The 26,069-nt window shown below is 38.9% G+C and overlaps 1 protein-coding gene across 1 annotated transcript; it reads left to right on the top strand.

Annotated features, from left to right (window-relative positions):
- Window positions 1-765: 765 nt before the first annotated feature.
- On the top strand, window positions 766-13,674 carry LOC140238011 (monoacylglycerol lipase ABHD2-like). Its single transcript, XM_072317940.1, has 7 exons — window positions 766-923; window positions 5,497-5,672; window positions 7,563-7,730; window positions 9,449-9,632; window positions 10,325-10,543; window positions 12,515-12,584; window positions 13,390-13,674. The coding sequence occupies exons 1-7, from the start codon at window positions 766-768 to the stop codon at window positions 13,672-13,674; spliced, it is 1,260 nt and encodes a 419-aa protein (XP_072174041.1).
- Window positions 13,675-26,069: the final 12,395 nt, after the last annotated feature.

Below are 26,069 nucleotides of genomic sequence, written 5' to 3'. Positions count from 1 at the left end.
AATGTCCTTTGTATTTGTATCGAACAATGCGTTGCCATGGTAAACGCATGTTTTTGGTTTTTTTTAAATCCTGTGGAGTGAACTTCTTCCACAGTTTTCAAGCAATTGAAACCAAATTTGGTAGGCATTATGGCCCTGAGGTATAGATGTGGAACACGTAATTTTTGTGTTTGTCACACAAACCGTTGCCATGGTAACCACAATTTTACCAAAACCTTGCAGATCGAATAACTTTTCCATCATTCAAGCAATTAAAGTCAAATTTAGTATGTATCATGATCTAGAAGTGTAGTTTTGCAAGACACCAATGTGTTAGTTTAAGGAAAATGTGTCGCCATGGTAACCACTCATTTTTTTGTATCGAAATAAACCGTTCAAGCCATGAAGATCAAATTTGGTGTGTATGATGGTCTTTAAGTGTAGTGATGCTGGGGGAAAGCATGTTTCCATTTGCTGTAAGTTTTATACTCAGTGTCAACTCTGTAATTGTACAGTAAACTAAGATTATTCTGTTTCCAATTCGACAAGTGCACAAACTTGGTATTAACGTCATGGCCCTCATGACATCACATACTATAGAGCAACACTAGGGGCGGAGGTATTAATCACCTTCAGTGATAATTCTAGTTGTATTTGTGTGTGTGTGTCTGTGTGTTATTTGCAACACTTACATTTATTTCTGTTTGAATGTTCCTTGCCACTGCATCCCCCCCCCCCCAACAGTGCAGACACATACACACAGTGTCACCCACACTGCCAGACATCATGGGGCTGTTTGTCATTGCGGTCATCATCCTTCTGGTCATCTACTTTGCCATCAGGGTGCTGAACCTTCTGGACCAACCAGCCGCACCCACGTTACACTACACGGACACCCAATACAACCACAGCCTTCTCTCGCTCTGTTCCATCCTCACCAAACCGTGAGTATAGGGGTGCACACGTACACCCATCCTCCATTCTCCCCCGTCTACCACCACACTTTAGGCAGTACCCCTCCCTCTTTTTTTTTTTCTTTTTTCTGGGGGGGGGGGGGGTGGGACATGATTTATAGAGCTGCCAAGTCTCTGTGATTGTTCAGGAGGCTTCCTCAAAAATTAAACATCTATTCATGTCATGACATGAATATGAAATGGCCTTCCTGGGTATGGGTACAAATTTTGCACAATTAGATGCACATAAAACACAAATGTCTCTCAGATTCAGGTCATTGTACCTCTCCTTCATCTACACCAGCACAAAATGTGTATTTATAAGACTACACATTTTTCCTTACTGTCATGACATACAGTACAGTCCCCATACCACTGGACTCGTGGTCCATGCACAGTGTACAAAGACTGGACAAAAAGTAAGATAGAAGAAACAAACCACCATCAGCTCTAGTTGTGGCTTCTACAGGGTGTTCAGATGAAGAAAAAAAAATACTAGAACGGTATAGCTATGCGATGAATTTATACGTCTGAACGCTGACTAACGAAATGACGTGTAACGCAACATTGGTTAGAGCATCGTTTCGAACTAGAACTCAACGAATCAGTATTCCATCATGTTCATTGTGCCTCTGAACGTATGGCGACCATAGAATGGTATAGACCGATTCGGGTTCATTGAGGGCAACAGACAATTTGTGGCACTGGGCGCAGCCATGAGCTCATTTTGAGGTGTCTTAGCCGACCCCCCCCCCCTCCTCTCCCCCACCCCCAGGCAACATGTTTATCGCGCACTTGTAACAAAGGTTTGCGCACTAAGCAAGCATTCGCGCACTCGGTACAAGACGCCCATTGGCTAAAACAACCATGCATCAGTTTTTCATTCCGCGCGCGAAAGGGGGTGGGGGAGAGGGGGGGGGGGTCGGCTGAGACACCGCAGTAATGGCGCTGCCCATGCCAAAAATACACATAGCGCGTCACAGAATCGGTCTATAACTGGGTAGGGCTTAATGGGAGCCGGCACGAAAAGTGACTCCAATAGCGTCACTCGTGACCATAGCAGCATGCACAGTGGGAAATTGCACATCCATATGGCATTTTCCAGAAAGGTCAAGATTAGCGTCTGAATGGTCTGTCGGCTATGTATATGATGATTCTTTATACGTTGTTTCTTTATCAAGTTTTGGTATAAACTGGCTTGCGTCTGAACAGGGGGTTAATCATCATCATCTCCTTCACTGGCCTCGCCCACCTTGTGGACAATGATGCTTTGTGGGAAGGACAGGGCTACACAAAAGCTGTATTCATGTTATTCTGTAGCTTGGATACATGTACTGTATACCCTAATCTATTGACTAAGAATCAGGATCAGCAGTGTTAAACAGCCCAACCCTCAATATTAACCTTCTTCCTAGCCACACTCACCACTGGAACCACCGAGAAGAATTAGGTTCTCACAGTTAATTACCAAATGCTACTTCCCTTCCATCTGGCATCATTTGAAAGTAATGTACATGTAGTCTTGTGGTTTGTATCTTTGAAACTAGATTCATGTGCAGTGTTATAAGGATTTATTTCCTTCCTGTGCAAGCAACCCTTTCATATTTCTTTTCTTTTTGTGTTTAGTAGCAGTTTTGTAAATTCATGATGTCAGAATTACAGGTGAAGGCAGCTGGTGTATCACATATCATATACAAAAAGGGTTGCGCATGCAAAATGTTTTCAGCTTGTACAAAAATAGATGCTTTCAAGTAGGTAGAATTTTTTTTTTTTTTTGAGTGATTGTGTTTATGATATCACACACTGAATGTTACATGATACATTGTAACTACATGTACTGTATGTATTAAGTGAACATTCTTTGTCATATGCACATGTAAATCTACATGTACTTGTATCCCGAGTTTACATGTACATGTACACACTACGCCTGGTATCATGGATATGTACACTATACTCTTGCCAATGAGTTTTGTTATTAACTTACGCTTTAATATACATTTAAATATATAGGCCTAGAGTATAGGCCTACTACAAAGATGTTGTGAAGATTGCACATGAGCCCTGTAACTACATGTGTTTGCTATATAAGAAAAAGTACCCTAAGTAGCTAATCTATATCATTTACTGCTACAAGTAAGATTAGTAGGCCCTAATGCTGCCCTTGACATAGATTGTGACAGGAATTGTATGTTGTTACGCAACATGTTTCCTAAGTGTTTTAATCAAGTACAGTAAGTTTATCCCATTTACATTTTGCTTTGAGTGAAAACACCTTTGGTGCAGTGTTATATGTACAAAATGCAGTATACACGTACCTGTATTAATATTATAATTACAGTGTATGTCATCACCAATCCAGCAATACCAGCAACAACAACTTGACACTGCCTATCAAAAAAGGGAAAATTTAATGAACAGTCATACATACAGTTGTACTTCATGGCAGTCATGTTTCATACATGTACATGTACCATATGACCTCACAGCTGTACTTTATCGTGTACTGCATCATCAGTCATGGTGTTGTGCATGCTTACAATGTAGAATATAAACGTAGCCTTGTAAAACAAATAACTCATAATTGGTAATGGCTCATTCTATGCAGTGTGACTTTATAAATGAAATAATCCATTGCAACAGCAAAAATAGATGCATGTTATGTGGAGATATACAGCTGTACAAGTATATTTATGTGCACAGTAGGGGAATAATGGTTTGCTTATTGGTAGAAAGTCAAGGGAATGTGTCGTTTTCATTAAAAAAAAATAATAAATTTAGAGGGATTCTCTTTATTTTTGTCGATGGGTATATCGTCATCCTCCATGATCTTGAACTGTTGTAGTCTTCTAATCCATGGATAGCAATGCTGAAACTTTAATAAAAGTTCATAACTTTTGAAAGGAGTTTCCAATTTTCACTCGTAATGTGTTCTAATACTTCTGCATTCACTCAATCCATGTTACTATAATTGGATCAATTTTGTAAAGAAAGAATTTTTCAAGTACCAGTTTCTTGGCATGTTTTTAGAACACTTGAACAAACATGTACATTGATTTAAATCAAACTTTATGCAAACAAAATTTTGATGATTTTGATTCGTGAGAAATGCATAGAAAAAAGATCATTATGAAGCGCAGAAAATATTTGAATGTTTCAGCCACTTCTATCAATATGCAATTTTGGCATACCAGTACATGTTATGTAAGTGTACACATGTACAAATGTATTGCAATAATCTGTTGTATTCGACACTCTACATTAGTGCATCAATTTTCCTGGTTCATTGTAACACGGAAGGTTACTCTGGTCGTTGAAAGGGAATGTGCAATTAACATGCCTCAATTGCTGTGTCAGACTGGGTCTATTTGATTAGGCTCACTTAATCTAGAAGTCAAATAAGGAGTGTCCGGCTGGAGACAGTCATTAACGGGAATGTATGGGGCTACATAAGCTTCAATAGTGCCCTGTTTCCAAAAGTGTGATAGCAATACATAGTACAATGTACATGACATAGCGTGCACATGTATTCTACACTCTGTACTTACAACAAGTGTATTTAGCAGTCGAGGAAATCTATATATTGCACTCCAGCAACTATTGACTTAATTACTTATTAGAATACATGTATGGTACGCATTATGTTCAAAGTTCTCACCTAAAATTAGCATCCACTACCCTCATAGAGTATGTACAATTTTACATGCATGAATCGTTCCTCATGCTACAGCAAATTGAGCATCATGCCGCGCTGAACACACATCGATATACATCCAGATATATTCCAACTAGATGTATCTAGTCATATTGGGATGATGTGCCATACACATCAATATGGTCAACTCTACTCACTAGTTCAAAGGTCAATAAAAGCGTGCATTGGAAGGGAAATGAAAAGAAGATGCTCAGCAGAATTAAACAGTTGATCAGCCAAAGCTCTGAAGTTGAGTCTGATACTGAAGTGCATTGTACAATTGTACTTCACCTTGTATTTTTGTATGAGTTTTATACCTTTGTATAATGTCTTTCGGATATTTCACAACTATTTTGCATATTGACAGAGCAGTATTCCGTGAAGCATTACTGCACAAACCTTATGACGTTGTTCTCGGAACATCCTGCAAGTGGTTAGTATTGTACTGCTAATAAACCATTCCTGTGCCGAAACAGCAAGGAGGAACAGGATGAGGTGACAGCCTTTTAATATCCTGAAATCACTTGTAAATAAGAAGCACTCCAAGAATGCAAACTTCCACTAGGGCCATGGGGTCAATAATGCTACAGAATGAAAATCCTGGAACCGGATAACCATAAAAAACTTATTGAACTGTTCCTTATACTCCAACTGCTCTATCCTGAAAATTTTTATCAAAATCTGCCAATAACTGTTGAAGTAATATCGCATATTACTTGAAGTAATATTGCCCAAATGCACAAAGATGGACAGAAACTTTAAACTCGTCGGCGGAGGTAAAGAGTATACTTGTGTTGTAACATCACACGTTGATGTATCTCATGAATAAAACTCAAACTCATGAGTTCTGTTTGTAATCGCACTATCCAGGTATGTGCCTAACCGACTATGGGGTCACAATGCTCACATCCAGAGCTTCATCTATGCCAAGCTGGGGCGGTTCAATGCACCCCGCCCTGCTGGCACCCGCATCCGCCTGCCACGCCCAGATGGAGCTACTGTCACCTTTGACCTCTTTGAGCCAACAGCAGCCCACCCTCAAGCAGGTAAAGCACCTTGTTCCTATCAGATGTAGTGGTACAATGTATGTCCAGGATCTTGTTGGTAGGAGGGCCACTGTTGTAGCCTTGTTTTTATGCCTCCGCAACGAAGTGGCTGGAGGCATTATGTTTTCGGGTCGTCCGTCCGTCCGTCCGTCCCGTTTTGTTTTTGTCGATATCTCAAGAACCGTGTGGTGGTTTTACATCAAACTTGGTATGAGGGTATATCCTTGGGGGATAATACTTTGTGTGGATTTTAGGGTCACAGGGTCAAAGGTCAAAGGTCACACGTTATTTTGTGAAAAAAAAATTGAAATTTCATGTTTTTCTCCATATCTCGCAAATGGTTCAAGGTATCTTCATGGAACTTAGTATATATGCTTGAACCGATGGGCAGTGATTATCTAGAGAAGTTGGGGGTCATGGGTCAAAGGTCAGGGGGTCAAAGGTCAAGGTCAACTTCTCAAAATATCACTACTTTCCTTATATTTATGCAATGAATGAAGGTTTTTTTTTTTTTTAAACTTGATGTATACATGTATTACCCAATATATATTCTGTGGGAGGTTTCTTGCCAAAAGGTCAAAGGTCAAAAGGTCAAAGGTCAAGTGAAAGTGCTGAATTGCACTTTTTCCTCCATATCTCAAAAGTAACTCAAGGTATCATCATGAAACTTACATATTTATGCATGTTCAACCTAACAGTGATTCTCTTTGGAACTGTGAGGTCAAAGGTCAAAGGCCAGGTTTAGATAATGCTATTTTCCCATTTGATACCGAAATTATACTTTTTCTCAAAACCTTGACAAATTACTCAATGCATAAACTTATAAGAGGGTCAAAAGTCAAGTAAAAATCATCAGTTCCCCAAATACCTGCACTCTGACATTTTAATCATTCATCCAATTGAACCTAGTTCTAGGAAAGTGAACATTCAGCACATTTGTGTCAAACTTGTCATTTTAATATTTTGCCAATTGTTTGAAACTGTCATCACACATTGTCAAGACATTGTACTATAGACCTATTAGGAGAACCATGCATTATGGCGGAGGCATATCAGTCGCCGTAGCGATATATCTAGTTGTTTTTGTTTTTCCTTGTTTTGCACTTTTGAGAGAGAGAGAAGGAGAGATAAAGCGAGTTATCAGAGAAGAGCATAACTTGTGATGTGGTTGGCATCACTGCATCAATCTAAACTTATCCTGGCTTTTCATGGAAATACAGCTTGTGACTTTTTTTTTTAATGGGGGGGGGGGATATTTTGTAGCTACATTATTGTACAAGTCTACCAGCAATTCATACATTTATCTTTATCATACTGTGTGTTGTATGTGTATTTGTTCTCATATGCAAGAGATGCCAACAGTTACCGGTACTTCATTTTGCAATAGTTGCAATACTGTTTTCTGATTGTTTTACAACATATGTCTCTTTAAATAGAGGAAAGGTAAAAATACTGTTTTTCCACCAAAACATTAAGCCTTTCCTGTTCTCAAAACACTGCAATGCTCTTTATAGGGTTGGCATCTATTACTATTACTATACTGTTACTACATATATTAAAATATATTTCAATGTCTGTCTGTCCACCTGTGTATCTTTATATTTGTTTGTCTGTACCTCTGTGTGTCTTTGTATTTATCTGCCTGTCTATCTTTCTTTGCTCATCTTGGTCTGTCCTTTATGTGATCACTCAATTATGTCTATGAAACAAAACTTCACTTTGGGCAAAAGCATTAAGTTACTGTCATACCAGACAATATTTAACTCATATATTGAATAATTTGTCAGATATTTGCCACAGAACATGTATACCTGAAAATGACATGTAATACTATGATTTGTAGGATTGAAGCACATCATAAAAACCATCTCCTCTTTTTCTCTCCCCTAGCCGAAATCACCCTGTGTGTGTGTCCAGGCATAGCCAACCACTCAGAGAAGGCATATGTCCGAACCTTTGTCCAGCACTCCATGTCTCATGGCTTCCGTGTGGCCGTCCTCAACCACCTTGGTGCCCTGCCAGAAGTACCCCTGACCTCCCCGAGGATATTTACCTATGGTAAGGATGGAAAGGCATGTTTTTTGTTTGTTTGTTTGTTTGTTTGTTTATTTGTTGCTCTTGCTTTTTGGATGTTGTGTGTATGTTTTTTGTTTTATACTTTAATTCTTCTGCCACGAAGTGCTGCTAGAGGCATTATGTTTTCTGGTTATAGTAGTAGGTGAGTAGTAGTAGTAGTAGTAGTAGTAGTAGTAGTAGTAGTAGTAGTAGTAGTAGTAGTAGTAGTAGTAGTAGTAGTAGTAGTAGTAGTTAGTAGTGGTGGAAGTGGTGCCAGTAGTAGTGGTTACAGTACAAGTAGTAGTCAGGGCCAGCACTGCATTTTTAAAAGGGGGGGGGGCAGTTTCTATTTCTGGCGCCACTTCCGGGTTTCATCAGCTGACAAGCAACACACCCAAAAATAGGCCTTCAGCGCAATTTTCTGGTGCCACTTCCAGGTAGTAGTAGTAAGTTAAATAGTAATGCAAGAATTAACTAAATGATGACCCATCATTTAGTTTATTCTGTTTTTGTTATCCAACCAACATGAATTGTTTTTATGCCTCAGCCACGAAGTGTCGCGGGAGGCATTATGTTTTCGGGTTGTCCGTCCATCCGTCCTTCCGCCCATCCTTCCGTCCATCCTTCCGTCCGTAGTCAATTTTGTGGACAGCGTATCTAACAAACTGTTAGAGGTATCTTAATGAAACCTGACATGTTTATGTATGAGTGGGCGAAGTTGTGCCTTTCAACTTTTGGGTGCACATGCTCAAGGTCAAAGGTCAAAAGGTCAAGGTCAAATGCTCAAAATTTCCCTATTTCCCCTATATCTATGCAATGCCGGGAGGTATTTTCTTGAAACTTGGTGTATACATGAACTACCAAATAAAGATTCCCCAGAGAGGTCAAAGGTCAAGGGTCAAAGGTCAAGTGAAAATGTTAAAATTTAACTTTTTTCTCCATATCTCACAAATATTTCAAGGTATCTGCATGGAACTTAGTATCACATGCATGTATTGACTGGCAGTGATCATGTAGGGTATTTAGGGGTCATGGGTCAAAGGTCATGGGTTAAAGGTCAAGGTCAACTCATCAAAATGTCATTATTTCTCTCTTATCTATACAATGCCTGCAGGATTTTTTGTTGAAACTTAGTGTATGCATGCATTAATCAATACAGATTCTCTTGGAAGTTTCTTGCCCAAAGGTCAAAGGTCAAGTGAAAGTGCTAAATTTCACGTCTTCTTTAAACTTATAAAAGGGTCAAAAGTTCGGTACAAATCCTCAAATCCCACAAATACCTGCACCCTTAGACAGTGTAGCCATTCATCCAAATCAACCTAGTTCAAGGAAAGTGAACACTCAATGCATTTGTGACAAACCTGTCATTTTAATATTTTGCCAGTTACGTGAAACTGTCATCACACATTGTCAAGACATTGTGCTATAGACCTATTCGGAGAACCATGCATTATGGTGGAGGCATACCAGTCGCCATAGCGACATTTCTAGTTACATATATATTCAATCATCAGACACAATGAATGATAACAGTTTTAACTGATGAGCCATCAGGTTCTAATGTACAGTTTTAATATATGTATTAATTTATATAATTTAAAAAAAGAACATAATTTTTTAGGTGAATCCGTTATACAGAACCTACACTTACAAAAACACAACAAAAAATGTGATGACTTCCACTGAAACTGAAATCAAACCAAAATTCTATACGTGCCAAGGTGAAACAGGGGAGTACGCCGCCATGGTAGACTATATCAGGGAACACCACCCCAGCAGCAAGCTTGTGGCCATCGGCTTCAGCATGGGCGCCAACATCGTTGTCAAGTACGTCGGGGAGGAGCCCTCTCGGCAGGATGACCTGATGTGTTGCATCTCCGTCTGCCAGGGTTACGACGTCACAAAGTTAGTCTTCATATGGTTTCTGATTCAATAATGTTGTGTGATGTTCTTTCTTTCTTTCTCTTCTTTCTTTCTCTTCTCTTCTTTCTTTTTTTTTTTTGTTGTTGTTGTTGTGGTGTTTACATTCCAGCCAGGTTAACAAGGTCACAAAGCTAGTCAATGGCTTCTGGTACTCTAGTTGTGATAATTTGCTCTTTGTGCAAACTGTTTTAGGGTTTAGCCATCTATTTTTATACAAATATATGAGTATAAGATTTCACAGATTTATTAGCTAGTGATATCTAATCTTAGTGATGATATGTAGTATTTATTTGTTGCAGGAGGCAATGTTTGGGGGAGATATTGATTTGGTGAATACTTTTTGCCTTACTGAAGTCACAATAATAAAAACACCACACAATATACCACGTATATACCATATCAATACCAGTGTTACAATGTCACAAAGTTAATGGGCTACTGATGCTTCTTGTGTGATTTTTCTTGTGCACCGTTTATGTCTGGTCTTGTGTAGTGATGTCTCATAAAAACTATTGTCATTGTGTCTTGATTGAGTTGTTGTTTAAACATCATTATGATCAGCAATGTCACTTCCACTATCATAGGATTTTTTCCTGAGCATTGTTTCTTCTTCTCCCTTATTTCTCCTACTTCGGTCCCTCCTCTTCTTCTTCTCTTGATCTTTGTTTCATTAGAGCTTCCAAGGTCCTGCACGAGTGGGAGAGCATGCGGCGCTTCTACAACTTCATGATGACGCTGAACATGTTGCGGCAGCTGCGGCGCAACTTCGACATGCTGTTTGGGGAGGGCGCCAAGCTGTACTGGGAGGGGCGGGAAGAGACCCCGCCCTGCTACAACGTGGATAAGGTCTTCGGGGCCACCAGCCTAGTACACTTGGACGAGGAGTTGACGAGGTAAAGATGACATGAGTTCTAAAGCGATAGACATTAGGGAGCTTTAGATTCGCGACTTGGATGTTTGAGATGAAGATTTCGTTTGACGTCCTCCTCTCTCTCTCCCTGCATCGCATTGAAAAGTAGCTGTAGATTACGTGAGGACGCAACCTATGAAAAATTTAATGGTGCCCCATATGATCAGTGCATCAAGTAGCTCTCTGGGGCGTGAATCGGACGGACATAAAACTAGCCCAGATCACGTAGTGAAAACTTAAGACGACGCGAGCTATAAATAGATCAATTTTGATAATAATTTTGCGCATGCTCAGAACAGACTTTTTTCCTGTGAATTACTTTGCTGAGAAAACCTAAAGCTCCCTATTGTGGCAGTGATGACATCCAGACAATGGTAATCATTACAAGTACAGCAGTAGAGTGAGCAATGATATAACTTTTAATGATAGATGCAGTAAAACATGAAGACAACAGTGGTGCAAAAATAATGATTTATTTGAAAGTGCCATTTACCGGAATTTTAGAACAATAACTTTAATACATCTATTTTTTCAGTTTGTCTATGAAGGCCTCATGAATCCTTTCAATAACAACCTACTCACATGATGAACATCTCATTAATAATTTACTGGCCTCTTGGGGCAATGTCATTGATTCAGTTTTGCACATTTATGCGTCATGCTAATGAAACCCCAAACTCTGTCAACACTTTGTCTGTCATATATATTATATATGTTTTATTTAACCAAATTTTTCCCAACTTTTTGGTTTCCTGTGCTGTGGTGTGACTGTGAATCTAATCTTACACTTTGATCAGAAATTGTCTGCCATTTCTCAATAATATGTGTTTGTTCGTATGCCTCCTCCACAAAGTGTCACCAGAGGTCAGAGCTCAAAGGTCAAGGTCCAATGCTCAAGATTTCACTATTTCCCCCGTATCTATGCAATGCCTGAAGGTATTTTCAAACTTAGTGTATGCATGAACTATCCAATAAAGATTCTCTAAAGAGAGTTTCGGGTCATAAGGTCAGAGGTCAAAGGTCAAGTGAAAATGTTAAAATTTCACTTTTTTCTCCATATCTTGGAAATGGTTCAAGGTACATTGTATATGTATTTTCATGGAATGTAGTACATATACATGTATTGACTGGCAATGGTTATCCAGGGAATTTTGGATCATGGGTCAAAGGTCAGGGGTCAAAGGTCAAGTTAACTCCTCAAAATTTCACTTTTTCCCTCATGTTTATGCAATGCCTCCAAGATTTTTCTTGAAACTTAGTGTTTGCATGTATTACCAAAATGAGATTCTCTGGGTAGTTTTTTGCCAAAAATATCAAAAGGTCAAGTGAAAGTGCTAGACTTAACTTCTTCCTCCATATCTCGAAAGTGACTCCAGGTATCATAATTAAACTAAGTACATATAGTACATATTTATGCATTTTCTGCTTTATAGTGATTCTCTTTGGAATTTTAAGATCATAAGGTCAAAGGTCAGGGGGTCAGAGGCCAGTTTGAAATGCTAACAATATTTGCTGTTTAATACTGAGATTGCATTTTTTCTCCATACCTTGAAAATTACTCAACGCATAAACTTGATATGACAGGATCAAAAGTCAAGCAAAAATCTTCAAATCCCCAAATACATGCTCTCAGAAAATATAGTCATTCATCCAATTAAACCTAGTTCAAGGAAAGTGAACATTCAACATACACTTGTATTTGTGACAAATGTGTCATTTTTTAATATTTTGTCAATTATGTGAAACTGTCATCACACAGTGTCAAGACATACTATAGACCTATTAGGAGAATCATGCATTATGGCGGAGACGTACATATTGTACCAGTCGCCATAGCGACATTTCTAATTATTTTATGTTTTGCACGTCACGACTTATACATTTGTAGCACAAATATACAATGTAACAGCTCTATAGATATATCTAATCTTTTGTACTCTTCGCGTCTTTTCAGGAAAATGGCTCGTCACAGTAGTCTCTCCGAATTTTACAAGGAGTGCAGTTCCTGTCAGTACTTATTCAAGGTTAGTACAGATTGAAATACCACTTTCGTTTCATTTCCTCATAAATGTACTGAAAAATACCTTGCAGGAATAAATTTGTCATTGGACCAACGGAGCTGCAGTGAGCGGATGGTGAAAAAAAAAAAGAATAGTAGAATAATGAAGTTACTGCATGTGGTGTACACATATGTGAAAATAAGTGTTTGAAATTTTATGAGTGTGCATTATGCAGACAAAGATATCTGTTTGACAGAGGACATACCAGTTCTAGACCCCTCTGTCATCTGGTCTTGCAAACAACAGAGTCTAGGACCCCGTTTACAGTGCAGGGCTGGGCCGAGCCCGGCCTCAATTGCGGTACTCAGCCCCGCAGTTCTGTCCGTTTACAGTGGAGGACCTGGCCTGGGCTTTTAATTCAAACCTTGTAATATTTGGAGTAGTGCCGCTCTGCTCGTAAACAAACGATTATTACTGAGAGTGCGCCGGTCGCAATTTGGTACCGCATTGGCCCAGTTTGCGTGAGAAAAGGCCGGGCCGAGCCTGGGCCGAGCTGCAGCCAAGACTGCCTCCAGAGCTTGGCCAAATGCTCGGCCGATTTTGGTACTGCATTTGGCCTTTTGTGCGTTTACAGTGAAATGAAGGCTGGGCTCGGCTGCAGCCGAGCCCGGCCCTTTCACTCACTGTAAATGTGGTCTTGAATACTGGTATTCTTTCTACTAGGCTTTTAGCAAAGGTGCTGATAACCAAGTGCTAGAAAAAAAAGCATTTGATGTCTTGTGGTTTATTATTTGAATATATCATATGTTGATATTTTTCACCTGCCCAGATCAAAATTCCTCTTTTAATGCTGAATTCGGGGGATGATGCCATCATTCCTGTCAGTCAGAACCACTCACCACGTGAGTACAGCCAGAGGTCGCCCTGCGCTGTCTACGCCGTCACCAAGCATGGCGGCCACCTGGGCTTCTTCGAGGGGGGATTCCTGCGGGCCAACACGGTGTCTTGGATGGATCGGGCCCTCATGCAATACATCGACGCCGTCGTAGAGCTGGAGGGCTCGCACACAGTCAGCAACGGGGAAGCCCCGCACTGCAACGGCGCGACCAGTTAATGACGACTGCCCACATTTCGAGGTGACGAGAGGATACGTAGCATCTCGGATGATGGGTGGACCTTGGCTCGAACGCCCGGTGGTCTGAGGTAGTATATCCTCATACTCGTACTTCCCTACAACGTTTCTCGTGGCCTGTTATTTTTCAACAAGTGTGTAATATTGATCATGTGCGCAAATCTATGAAAAAAAATTTATGGTAGTTATTTCACTCACAAACTGTCTGTTCGTTTGCCCACTTCCATGGCAAGGACAAGACATATTGTGAAAATCAGATTTCATACATTTAAAAACATGTTTTTTCTTTTTATTTATGCATCATTTTGATTATTTATTCATCTTTTGTGTTGCCTACAGTAGCAGTGCAAGATTACATTTGTGCCCCTTTTTTTCAGTATAGTCTTAAAGAGTCAGTGGTATTATAGGTCTGATAGTAATGTGAATTTTTTTGGTTAAATTTGCACATTTACACATAAGACCCTTGCCTGCACACTTTTCCCAGTGTTGTGTGATAAGGAAGTACATGTAAAACGGATAAAAGCGTGTGAAAAAAGGTGAAAAATGAATGGTAACATTTATTCTTTGCTTCAATTTTTTATTTGCCATATATGCAATTCGATGGCTGCGATAGTCATTGTCATGATCAAGTGATGGATACTATTTAAAGTATGATGTCATCGCCTTGAATACCTTCAACTTATACCCAATCACATCAAACTGTGCAGATGTATTTGTAACTTGCCTCATTTGATGTTGTACTTTGACAGCTAGAGTGAATGCAGAGAACATCTTTGCTCCCCAAAAACGACAGAAGCAGAACAATATTGCATCCTTGTCATTGAATGGGAGAAAACGGTATGGGTTGTTTGACCTATTTTGTACGATGAAATTTGAACGGCTGTATGACTACAGTGAGCATTGAAATTTGATATCAAATGTTTATTCATAAGTTGTTGCGATTAGAAAAATCAACAACTAAGATTGTACCCCTGTCACTCAGTAGGTTTTTGGTTTTTTTTTTTTTGGGGGGGGGGTAGGGAGGGTTAGTTGTGTTTTGTTTTGATTTTTGTTTTTTGTAGTGATGTTGCTGTTAACATGCGGGTCTTGGCCTAAACATTCCCTTCTGCCCACAGCTAGTTTGTAATTCTTTTCTGTGCTTTTCTCTGAGGTTCTTAGTGACTGAAAGGGATTTTAAGTTTAAACCCTGTATGTATGAACATTGTACGTAACTTTCGTCAATACATACTTGTGTCGTATGCAATACAAGAATCTCAACAGGTTTACTTGTGTGGTTTGAAGTTTCTTTTTTTTTTCTTTTTTTTTTTTTAGTCCTGAAATATAGTCAATGTTTGTATATTATAAGAGATAATTTGCCCTCATTGTTATTTTTTTATTTTATTTATGATTGTTGGCAAGATGGAATTTTCTGCTTTCGTGAAGGATGAAATAATGATAAGTGTGTAGTATGGATTGATTTTGAATGAAATGTTGTGGCGTTCAGTCTGTCATCTTAGGAAATTCTATGAATTCTGAGAAATTATTAGTATGTTTACATACACAAACAAGATATGATATCCGATGTAGAACTGCTGGGAAGACAAACTAAAGGATTTGTGCATTGACTGCATATTTATTCCTATTCTCAAAAGATTTTATTTGTCATAAATGCTTACGTTGCAGAGTGAATGTGAATATTGTACAAAATGTCATGTGAGCCAAACGCTAATCTTCGTAGTTTTCATAAAAGTCTCATTGTCTAGCATGTAGATTAACTTTTGTATTTAGCAACTGACAGAGATATTTAGTATGCATTTTCATTTGAATATTGTAAAGTGCCCAACAAAGTTACTGGTGCGCTTTAAAATCCAAACGAGACAGGAAAATCTCCAAGTGTGTGTTTTCGTGTGCAGTTGAATTCCCTTTTTAGTGCTTTATACTTTTAAGTTTTAATGTGAATTTCATTTTTTTCTTTTATTTTATATTGTAATGCTAGTATGTGTGTTTTTGTATAGCAGAGTATGGAACATAACAGTACTGTCAGTCTGTAGTTTACTGCTTGCTTGCTTTCTGTTGCATACATATATGTATGACACAATATTGACTAGTGTTGTCTAGGAAGCAAGATGTGTTTCACTGCATTTTATCAATAGTGATCAATGTACATAGGGAAAACATGAGATCGTGCGATATGCAGTGTTGGAGCAAGGCGGGAAACTATGGGTTGTGTTTTGTTCTCTACCTGTTTGCGTAACTCTTTCACATGCGATGCAGGCTTGGCTCACTGCTGGTTGCCTTTTAACACATTCGTGCCATCACTGCGGCAATGCAGGGTTTGTGTTTGGTCACTCACACGAAGGGTCGCTGATAAGTGTTCAGTTGCATGTTCAGTTTCGTGTGTAGGTCGTGAGTGATGTGCACACAATTTTAGTCTTAACATGACGCTTGTTCCAAACAAAACATCATGAGTGTATTTCTAGCCTGATGTGAAAATGAACACGTTTTCTCCATAAAGACTGCCACAATGCTGGTTACGTAGGTGTTATTATGTCTTAATAGTCTCCCCAACTAAAATGTTCGTAATGCGCTGCATATAATCTGCCCTTAAACCCATCCAGTCCTGCTTATCTCATTTAATGTTATCAAACATGAACAGAGTCCATTATTCACTTGTTTCCATGCTTGGTGAGTGGAATACTAAGCAAATGCTCATTTAAATCAGTTGGCTTACCCATAGTCAGCAATTCCGTACCAGCAGTGTTGGGTTGCAACCAACTAAGCTCATGTAGTTTAAACTTGACTTGTACTTTTGAAATACCATTTTCCTCCTTTCATATATTTTGATTGTTGCTACTGTCATAGACCATTGTCCTGGGACTTTTTAAAAAGTGTACCCATTTAAAAAAAGGCTGTAGTGCACAAGACCAAGAAGCCATGAGCCTATGTACAATTTGTACAAACAAAAAAGCAAAGTCCTCATGCTGTATAGATTGCTATATATTGCTTTTAATATCACAGATCATAGAGAGAAAGAAATATGGATTAGACATAATACTCTGGGAGCTTACCAGCAAATCAAGTACAAGTGTCTGCGTGGTAATATAAAATCACTGCTACTGGCATCGACTAGATGTGCAATTTGATGACATGCAGGAGTTACAACCACCATTCTTAGCAAGGACAGAAATGTCTCATGAAGTTTCATTTGAGCGTAGCAGCTGCTGTCGCAGAGTTCTATCTCAACGTTTACTTTAAGTTTCTTAAGTGCATGCAAGGTAGCCATGTGTATGTTGTATGATGATGTCTTTCCTTTCTATGCCACACTCACCATGTATAAAGAGAATGTACAATGCGTACATTGTGTTTGTTTGTTTTTTCCCCTAATTTCTGCCATTTGCTAGATGCTAAGCAATTATAGACATTTTTATCATGAAACAATATTTTTTTTTCTACTCCTGTGCAGCTTCTAAGAATGTAAAGTTGTTTTGTGTTCTCCAGTACTTCTAACGTAGAGTGCAAATTCACCCAGTGTTCAAGGTGTCTTAACTAGATAGAGTAAAATCATACATAGTGCTAAAAGATTCATAAAAATCACCACCAACATAAAGAAAATTTTGGAATTTTAGAGTTGCACATGTTGTTGTGTTTTTTTTGGGGGGCCAAGTAGTGGTTTTGGTCATAATCACACTTTAAATCAGCTGAGGGAATGTGGTCAACTCCAAATTCATTTTTGTACAAAAGGATAGGATCATGTTTTGTATGATAAAGCAATGACTGCTTGATAAACCAAATGATGCAATAGATGCACACACGTTTCACAAGGCGCAGTCACGCTACGCAACATTACGTGTTGTGTTACTACCTGGAATTTTGCCTCACGTAGTTTGGGCAGTGTGATACAAACTTCTCAGAAAGTTACCAGTAAAACTTCCAGCGAAACTTCTTGCATTCGCTTGGGAAGTTTCTCACTTTTCGCAAAACTATGCGTAGTTTGGCATAGTCTGACGATGCATGGCTGAACTTCAGAAAAGTTTGTCATGTGATTAGATCCATTTCATGTTGCTTTATACACACATTGTGCATTCTTTTGCACGCTGTTTGACGTTTGCAATTTTTTGTATTCAAGGAGGGCGTGCACTTTTTGCCCATGTGGAGCAAAGCGCGTTGTGTACAGCGACAGGGCTGTGCTGCACAAATTTTTGTAAATGGGAGCCAACGGCCTTATTCGCAGCATGAAATTTTCGCGATTTGCCTCTAACATTCATTGCATATAGTGTAGACAAGATCTTTAGCATGCATTTTAATTTCACGAAACTCGACTCTCAGGAAATTCGCAAAATTAAAATGCACGCGAACATTCCTCGTTTTACAGTAGTCAGCTAGAGACCAAAACTGCAGGTAGTTTTGCATCACTGAAACTACGCGTAGCTTTTTTGGTAGAGTGACTGCGTGCTCAAACTTCTGGAAGTTATCGGGAAGTAAAGTTTGGGTAGTTTTGCGTACTGTGACTGCGGCCACTGTGATGTCATTGTTACGAATACATGTATCTTACAGAGATTTGTGTGATTAGACTCCATTCTAGAGCGAGCTTGAACATTGAGTTGAATAGTGCTTTCTATTCTCTTTGTATCTGTTTGTTTGTTTGTTCGTGTGTGTGTGTGTTTGTGTGTGAGCTGTAAACCAAGAAGACATCATTAATATCAATGAATGTTCATATTTCGTGGTCATCCTGGTACAAAGATTAGATGCATGACGTATTGAACATTACTTGTCTTGAATGTAATGTTTCACTGATTGTATCAAGATGTTTCTAAATGACTTTTAAAAAAATGTGAATCAAAAGGACTTCCATTTTGAGTTAGTCAAATCATGTCGCTCTTGTCTGGGCATTTATGATTTGTTTGTTTGTTTTTCTACAAATGTGTTCTTTTGTGTGTTTCTGCACTTGTGTTTTAGATATGTGAGCTTCTTTCTGCAATCCTTGTTTCATCAGGTCTGCAAGATCACATTCTTTATGCGTGGATTTCATTTCTGTCACATGAATTTTGAGTATCATTTTCCTGTACATATGTTTTGTTTTTTTTTATCACATATCTTGCATTATCAAACTTACCTTTAATGTTTGCCATACAGTCTGAGAATAAGATGCATTGTGTATCTTATACTGCATAAATCATTGATGGTAAGTGAGCTATGCAAAAAAAAGGGGGGGGGGAATGTGATAAAACGAAAATAAAGAATTCTTGATACCAAATACCGCCGATCTCCTTACACTTCTCAGAAAGCAACTCTTGTCTCCCCCTCAGCCAAGCAAACTTTTTCTCTCTGTATTTTTTTAATGTGTAAATAATGATGCAGGGCACTCGACCTGCCTTCTCACATTTTCATGCAATGTTTGCCTTAGCTTAAAGCAAGAATTGATTTCAATCATTGACCATTGTAGCACTGTTGACTGGTGTGAGTTTAAAGTCTAGAAGCAAAGGTCAAGTTCGCTATTTCCTACAGGTGTATGTCTTTAGTTTGTGTTTTTATTTCACTTTAAATTCCAATCATGATAATTCAACTCTTTTTTGAGAACTTTGTATTGAACAAGGATTAACAATTTGCAGAAGTTTCAACCCAAAACTTGCCACCCAGACCTTGAACAGCTTTGATTTTTGTACTAGAGAGAGTAAAGTGCTGCACATACATGTGCATTGTGTATACTGTGGTAGTGTAAAAGTGGATATTTTCACGGGAGTAATTTTTCGTGCTCGGCTGGGTAAGATGAGTTTCATTTGTTTTTCATTCCACAGAATCAAGATGTGAACTACTGGAACATTTATTACAAGCAAAGATAATTGCGTGCTTTTGTTTTCGCACTAGTTTCTGGTTGCGCGAAATGCACGAACATCGCAACACCACAAAATTTTCCATGTTTACAGTATATGAAGTCCCATTTGGGTATATATGCAGTGGTATGCATACTCTTGCATATTATGGTTCACACACATTTTGGGGTAGTGTTTGTTTGTGTGTGTGTGTGTGTGTGTGTGTGTGTGAATGTATAATACATATAGTTATGTAAACTTGTGTGTGCATGTGTACTCTACCGGAAAATGTATAGTCCGCATTTTTGTAAAGAGCAGAGAGTATGCCATGGAGAGCTGGAGTTGGCAGGATTGTTTCATTAAATTATTTCATAATCATTTCATAACTATGGTACATAATCTGCAATTGATTGCAATTCTGTGTAATAAGGAACCATGTGAAGAAGTTTTATTGTCTTTGTTTTTTTTTTTTTTTTAATGTCGTCCTTTGGTAAATTGCCCACAACATTCTTTAACCGTTGCCATAGATTTACCTCATCTATGTAATCACATACATATCATGTGACAGTTGTAGTGTGTTTGTATTCATTGGCAGCAAGTTTAACGTACCTCTCTTGTGCTGTGTATGTATATATAGTGGATGAGTGGGAACAAGGTAATGTATAAATTAGCATCGTGTGTATTACGGAGGCTGTAGACATTTTGCGGTAAGTTGCAATGGGAAATGTTTGTTTTCACCTTGCTTTGGCATAAGATTACATTTTTGTCAGTTGGTCATGAGCACAAATTTGACCATTGAATAGATACAATGTACTTGCCTCGCCCCAAATTCACAAGGGTACTTTAATTTTTTGATAGTCCACAGATTTTGCAAATTTTTACTCCATAAATGCATATGACGGTTTGTGCATGCAGACATCCAAAAATGACCGTGCGCTTGCTCATGTATGCAAAAGGTTCCCCTATTTCAGGCTTATCTTAGTCCATGGACTAAATTTAAACCACATAATTGATTTAAACTACCTTTGTGAATGAAGGCCCTTATGATTGAATCATTGGCTGTGATCCAAGCTACAGTTAATAAATTTGTCTATGAAATTGGTATGTGATACAGCAAAATACACCTTTTTTTTAATTTCTGTCTTGACCTTATGACTTCTACCCTTTGCCTTATTTAATGAAATTACAATGTAGGTTTTATTCACAGAAGGTGGTGACTGCAAACAGAAAGGGGCAGTACCAAAACTTGTGAATTTCAGCTAGTCAGCTAGGAGTGTACATAGAGTATAAACTTGATTACCTCAGCCCCTGCTAAACTTTCCAAATATGAGCCACAATATGAGCGTGTTTAATGCAGTGCTCCTTCTTGCTCAGAAGTGAGGTTTTAACCACTCATCTTTTCATGTAACCAGTTACCAAAGTTTGATGTACTTACCAGGGATATGTGTATATTATAAAAACAAGATGATTATGCAAGGAATGATTAGTAGAATATACAATGTAACAACATTATACAATATGAACAAAATATCCTAAAATTTGAAAGCTCCAAAGCTGTCTGGGATAATTCTTCTAAACAGATACAGATGTCAGTGATTTTTATCCTAATAATATTCTAAGTGTCTGTCCTATTATATTACATATACATATTTACAGTATATATATTCTATGATACATGAGCATATCCTGAGCCTCAAAAGATTAACTCTTTCAACATCGACATTCCTGTTTCCTACAGGTCGTAATGACGGGTTGTGTGCTACCAGTGTGTAATCATTATGACAAATCCTTATTATCCAATAAAAAAAAAAGAAAGAAAGAAGAAAAGGGTATAAGCTTACCTCAACGCTTTGCTTTACTAGTCGGTAACCAGCTTTATCTCAAAATACAGGTATGCAGGGAATCGTTACCTTGGTAGATTTAAACCATGGTAAATGGTATCACTTCGGATGACAAAATTCTGGATGACACAGGGGTTGTAAATATTGTGTCTGATAGTGTCAAATTTGAAAGTGTTTTCACAGTGGCTAAAACAGTTGATTTTGGTTACAATTTTTGTGACATTTTGTTAATATCAAATCAAGCACCATGAGTTTCCTATTGTTTAACCAGGGAGTTCCAACTCGCTGGTTTAGCTTCTCCCTTCTGTTTCAGGCAATTTTGATAGTAGGAATGATTAATGAAAAGGTGTTCCAAAAATACTACATTGTTTCTGTACACCAGCAGGTTATGCTCCAGTACGTATATAGTATAAAAACCCTTTTCACTGTTTAGGACCAATCAAAATTTGCTGGGAAATCTTCACAAAGAGAAGAATTAAATTCTTTTAGTCCTCTTTACCAACAGACTTGAGAACATCACACCAAATTTAGCTTAAGGCTGTGTATACGTAAGCTAAAGATTGGTGGTACATCCGAAACTGAATTTGATTTCCCTTGTAGACTTAATAGCATGGTGTGTGATGTCTTCTCCTTTCTCTTCTGAGGATTGTTTGTTAAAGAAGGACATTAATTTTTATCAAATGATTTTGCAAAGTCTCTATTCAGGCTGTTTTTATTTTTAAAATCATTATCATTATTGTATTTTTTTTGGGGGGGGGTGGGAGAGGAGGGGTTGGTGTCATATTTTTTTTTTTTTCAAATTTACTTTGACTGTGTTCCCCTGTTACAGATCATCAGAAATGGACAATCAGGCTTATTAATGAAATTCTGATCAGGCATGATACTTGCAACTAATCTCTGTACAGAGGTTGGGTATGTTTGAGTATCTCACCACAGATTCTTGTGTCTTATGTCCCCCCCCCCCCCCCCTTTGTTTTTCATGAATTTTACTTTGATTGGTATCTTCCATTTGATATAGTAATGACCTGTCTACACACTGTTGTTTCATAGTTTATTGTTCATTGATATCTGGTATAGCAATTATTGAACAGACTTGTATATTCATAGGGTCACCGGTGACCCACAATTGCTTTTGACAAGTAGTGTATTTCCCTGTGTGCCAAATGCTTCTTCCAACAATCAAATTTGACATTGCCTCCTCACAACATGATTATCTATTCACGTTTGAGTAAAAGACAGGTCTAAATTTTGTTAGGGTTTACTTTAAGTCTATACCTTTTTTCTTCTTTCTTTTTTTTTTTCCCAAGTGTAGATTAAGATGTGCTATTATGTACTAAAGTTTCATGGACCCAGAATGTGTTACATATTTGCTGATGGAAGTACATAATGAACAAATACAAATGCATTGTGTATTGTAAATTCTCAGAAATCTGTGCGACAATTATTGTATATCATCATGTTCACGAATATGAAATTGCACAAGGAATAAGCTGAGAATGTAAGGTAAGCACCCTGTTGGCAGCAGTTATTCGTCTTATTGCCATAAATAGATTTGAAATTGTTATGATAATGATGATTACTACTATCATTGCTATTTATTATTGCCATTGCATCATTGATGATGTCACTATCATCACTACCATCTCACTTTTCTTTCTTTTTTTTTTAAATCAATATCAGCACAGGTTTTGATCAATCACGCTTTGTGGCTAGTGTCTCAAATCACCACTTCCTTTAGTGAGAGCTGGTCACCTTGATTTGGTTGGTCTGAAGACAGAAGGGCTTTTGTTGTAGTAGTATACAATGTTCAGGTGCACCTATACTAATGCGTGCTTCTCCGTCATTTGTTTTATTTTCGTTTTCATCTGGTGGTCAAGATTTATCAGACGATATGATTGATGGAGTAAGGGTCATATTTTTCCTCATGTCTTTCACCTCTTGATTTTTTTTTTCACACTTGCATAATTATGTTTTAGATTGGTCAAACATCGACGCTAGCTTGTATTATGGCAAATCAGTTGGTGTAAACTGATCACGGGAAATAAATTTATATCCTATCAATTCTTTCATCCTGGGTCTGTTGCTTGCTTATAATATAAGTCTATATCTTATTATCTACGTGTATCTATCTATCTATCTATCTATCTATCTGTCTATCTCTCTCTCTCTCTCTCTCTCTCTCTCTATATATATATATATATATATATATATATATATTATATCTATATATATATATAGATATATATATATATATAGATATAGCAATAATAAAGTCACAACAGAGGAATGCAGGGAATGCATTAATAGCCAATCTTGATTTAATGAATAATCCGAATTTTCGAGGATCCTTCCTCTTCTTCAGGGATGACAGTGCGAATATTCACAATGATTATTAAGAGTTAACTACAATATATATATATATATATATATATATATATATATATATAGACGATGAAGACAAACAAGTTGACATAATGCATTAGAATCCAACTTCATTTATTTGTAAACCAAATTTTCGACCCTTGCACGGATCTTCCTCAGGGTAACAGTGATATTTGTATTTGAAGCTCAGCACAGATAAATAATAATAATAACAAAGAAACGCGTCTGGTTGTCAGCTTAGAGTTTGAGCTAGGTTAGCAACCAACACGCACGGTTGTTAGCTTAAAATTTGCGCTATCTTCATGAGTGCAAAATCCTTAAACTCAATTATGACGTAACAATGCATCATAAAATGCATAAGAAGTAAGACATAGACATTTTCAAATCAAACTGATCGTTTACCAGCCGCGCAAAATACATACCAACACGCACGGTTGTTAGCTCATAATTTGCGCTATCTTCATAAGTGCAAAATCCTTAAACTCAATTATGACGTAACAATGTATCATAAAATGCATCATAAAATGCATAAGAAGTGGTTGGCATCCATTCGTCTCGAGAAACGATGGCGTAGCACTAGCTAGGCAAGAAGTTTGCACTGCCTTGAGTGGCTGTAAAGCCCCACTCTTGAATGGCAATCCTTAGAGCACTTGCAGCAGATGAAGTCTGTTGGGGCCAATACTAAGACTGCCCGTGCCTTTCTCTTAGCTCTCCTGTCGGTCTGCTGTACATGCCTTACAGCTTCAGCTCTCTGAACGCCCTCCCTGACGGTGCCTCTCCATAGCGGACGATCCTCAGCTACACCTTCCCATGTGTTGGTGTTGATGTCCATCGTCTTCATGTCACGTTTGCACACATCTTTGAAGCGGAGATGCGGCCTTCTCATGGGACGAGACCCCTCGCTTAGCTCTCCATACAGCATGTCCTTCGGGATGCGACCTGGTTCCATTCGACGCACATGACCCAACCACTTCAGGCGTCTCTGGCTGAGGAGTGAAAACATGCTGGGAATGCCGGCACGCTGGAGGACCTCTGCATTTGTCACCCTATCCTGCCATTTTATGTGCAGGAGTCGTCTGAGGCAACGGAGGTGAAAGGTGTTGAGCCTCTTCTCCTGGCTAGCATATGTTGCCCAGGACTCAGAGCCGTATAGCAGGGTGCTGAGGACGCAGGCTTGGTAAACGCAGAGCTTGGTGTTCTTGGTCAGCTGACTGTTGTTCCATACGCGCCTGTTCAGTTTGGCCATGACTGCAGTAGCTTTCCCTATCCTATTGCTTATCTCATTGTCAAGGGAGAGGGAACTGGAGATTGCTGAACCAAGGTAGGTGAAAGAGTCCACTTCTTCCAGATGTGCGACATTAATGGAGATGTCTGGAGGAGAGTCAGTGCCTTGGGTCAAGATCTTAGTCTTTTTCAGGCTGATGGTTAGTCCAAATTCGTTACAGGCATGGGACAGACAATCAACAAGCCTCTGCAATCCCGCTTCTGTGTGCGATACCAGAGCAGCGTCGTCAGCGAACAGCATTTCTTGGATAAGAACCTCTCTAACTTTGGTTCTGGCATGCAGTCGGGCGATGTTGAATAGCTTCCCATCCGCTCTGGTACGGATGTAGATTCCCTCTGTGCAGTCAACAAAGGCGTACTGAAGGAGCATGGAGAAGAAGATTCCGAAAAGTGTCGGTGCGAGGACACAGCCTTGCTTCACACCGCTGTTCACAGGGAAGGCATCAGAAGTTCTCCCGTTGTAGCAGACTCTACTTTGCATGTTCTCGTGAAAGGAAATGATAATTTGGAGCAGTCTCGGGGGGCATCCAATCCTCTGCAGGAGACTAAAGAGTCCACTTCGGCTGACCAGGTCAAAGGCTTTCGTCAGGTCTATGAAGGCAATGTACAGCGGCTTTTGCTGCTCACGGCACTTCTCCTGCAGCTGGCGTAGTGAGAAGATCATGTCTACTGTAGATCGGCCTGCCCTGAAGCCGCACTGTGACTCTGGATACACCCGGGAGGCAAGACTCTGCAGGCGTGCCAGAACTACACGTGCGAAGACTTTTCCCACAACACTTAGGAGAGAGATGCCTCTATAGTTGTTGCAGTCACTGCGGTCTCCCCTGTTCTTGTAGACAGTGATGATACTGGCATCACGCATATCTTGGGGTACGTGGCCTTTTTCCCAGCAAAGACACAAGAGCTCATGGAGATGTTGCAGTAGTACTGGCTTGCCGCTCTTTAGAACTTCTGGTGGGATACCATCATTTCCAGGAGCCTTCCCGCAGGATAGACGGTCAATGGCTTTGCTGAGTTCTTCTTTTGTAGGCAGGGCATCCAGCTCCTCCATGATTGAAAGGCTAGGTAAGGTGTCCAAGGC

The sequence above is a fragment of the Diadema setosum genome, chromosome 14, assembly GCF_964275005.1.
Source record: "Diadema setosum chromosome 14, eeDiaSeto1, whole genome shotgun sequence".
Lineage (NCBI taxonomy): Eukaryota > Metazoa > Echinodermata > Echinoidea > Diadematoida > Diadematidae > Diadema > Diadema setosum.
The sequence above is the reverse complement of the archived record's forward strand: the minus strand, read 5'-3'. Positions and strand labels throughout refer to the sequence as shown.

Bases quoted from the DNA above. Each gene is read 5' to 3' on its own strand.
- LOC140238011 (XM_072317940.1), top strand. From the start codon at position 766: ATGGGGCTGTTTGTCATTGCGGTCATCATCCTTCTGGTCATCTACTTT. The intron at 5,673-7,562 runs GTAAAGCACCTT...TCTCTCCCCTAG, and splicing joins AGCAGCCCACCCTCAAGCAG to CCGAAATCACCCTGTGTGTG. The intron at 12,585-13,389 runs GTTAGTACAGAT...TCACCTGCCCAG, and splicing joins CCTGTCAGTACTTATTCAAG to ATCAAAATTCCTCTTTTAAT.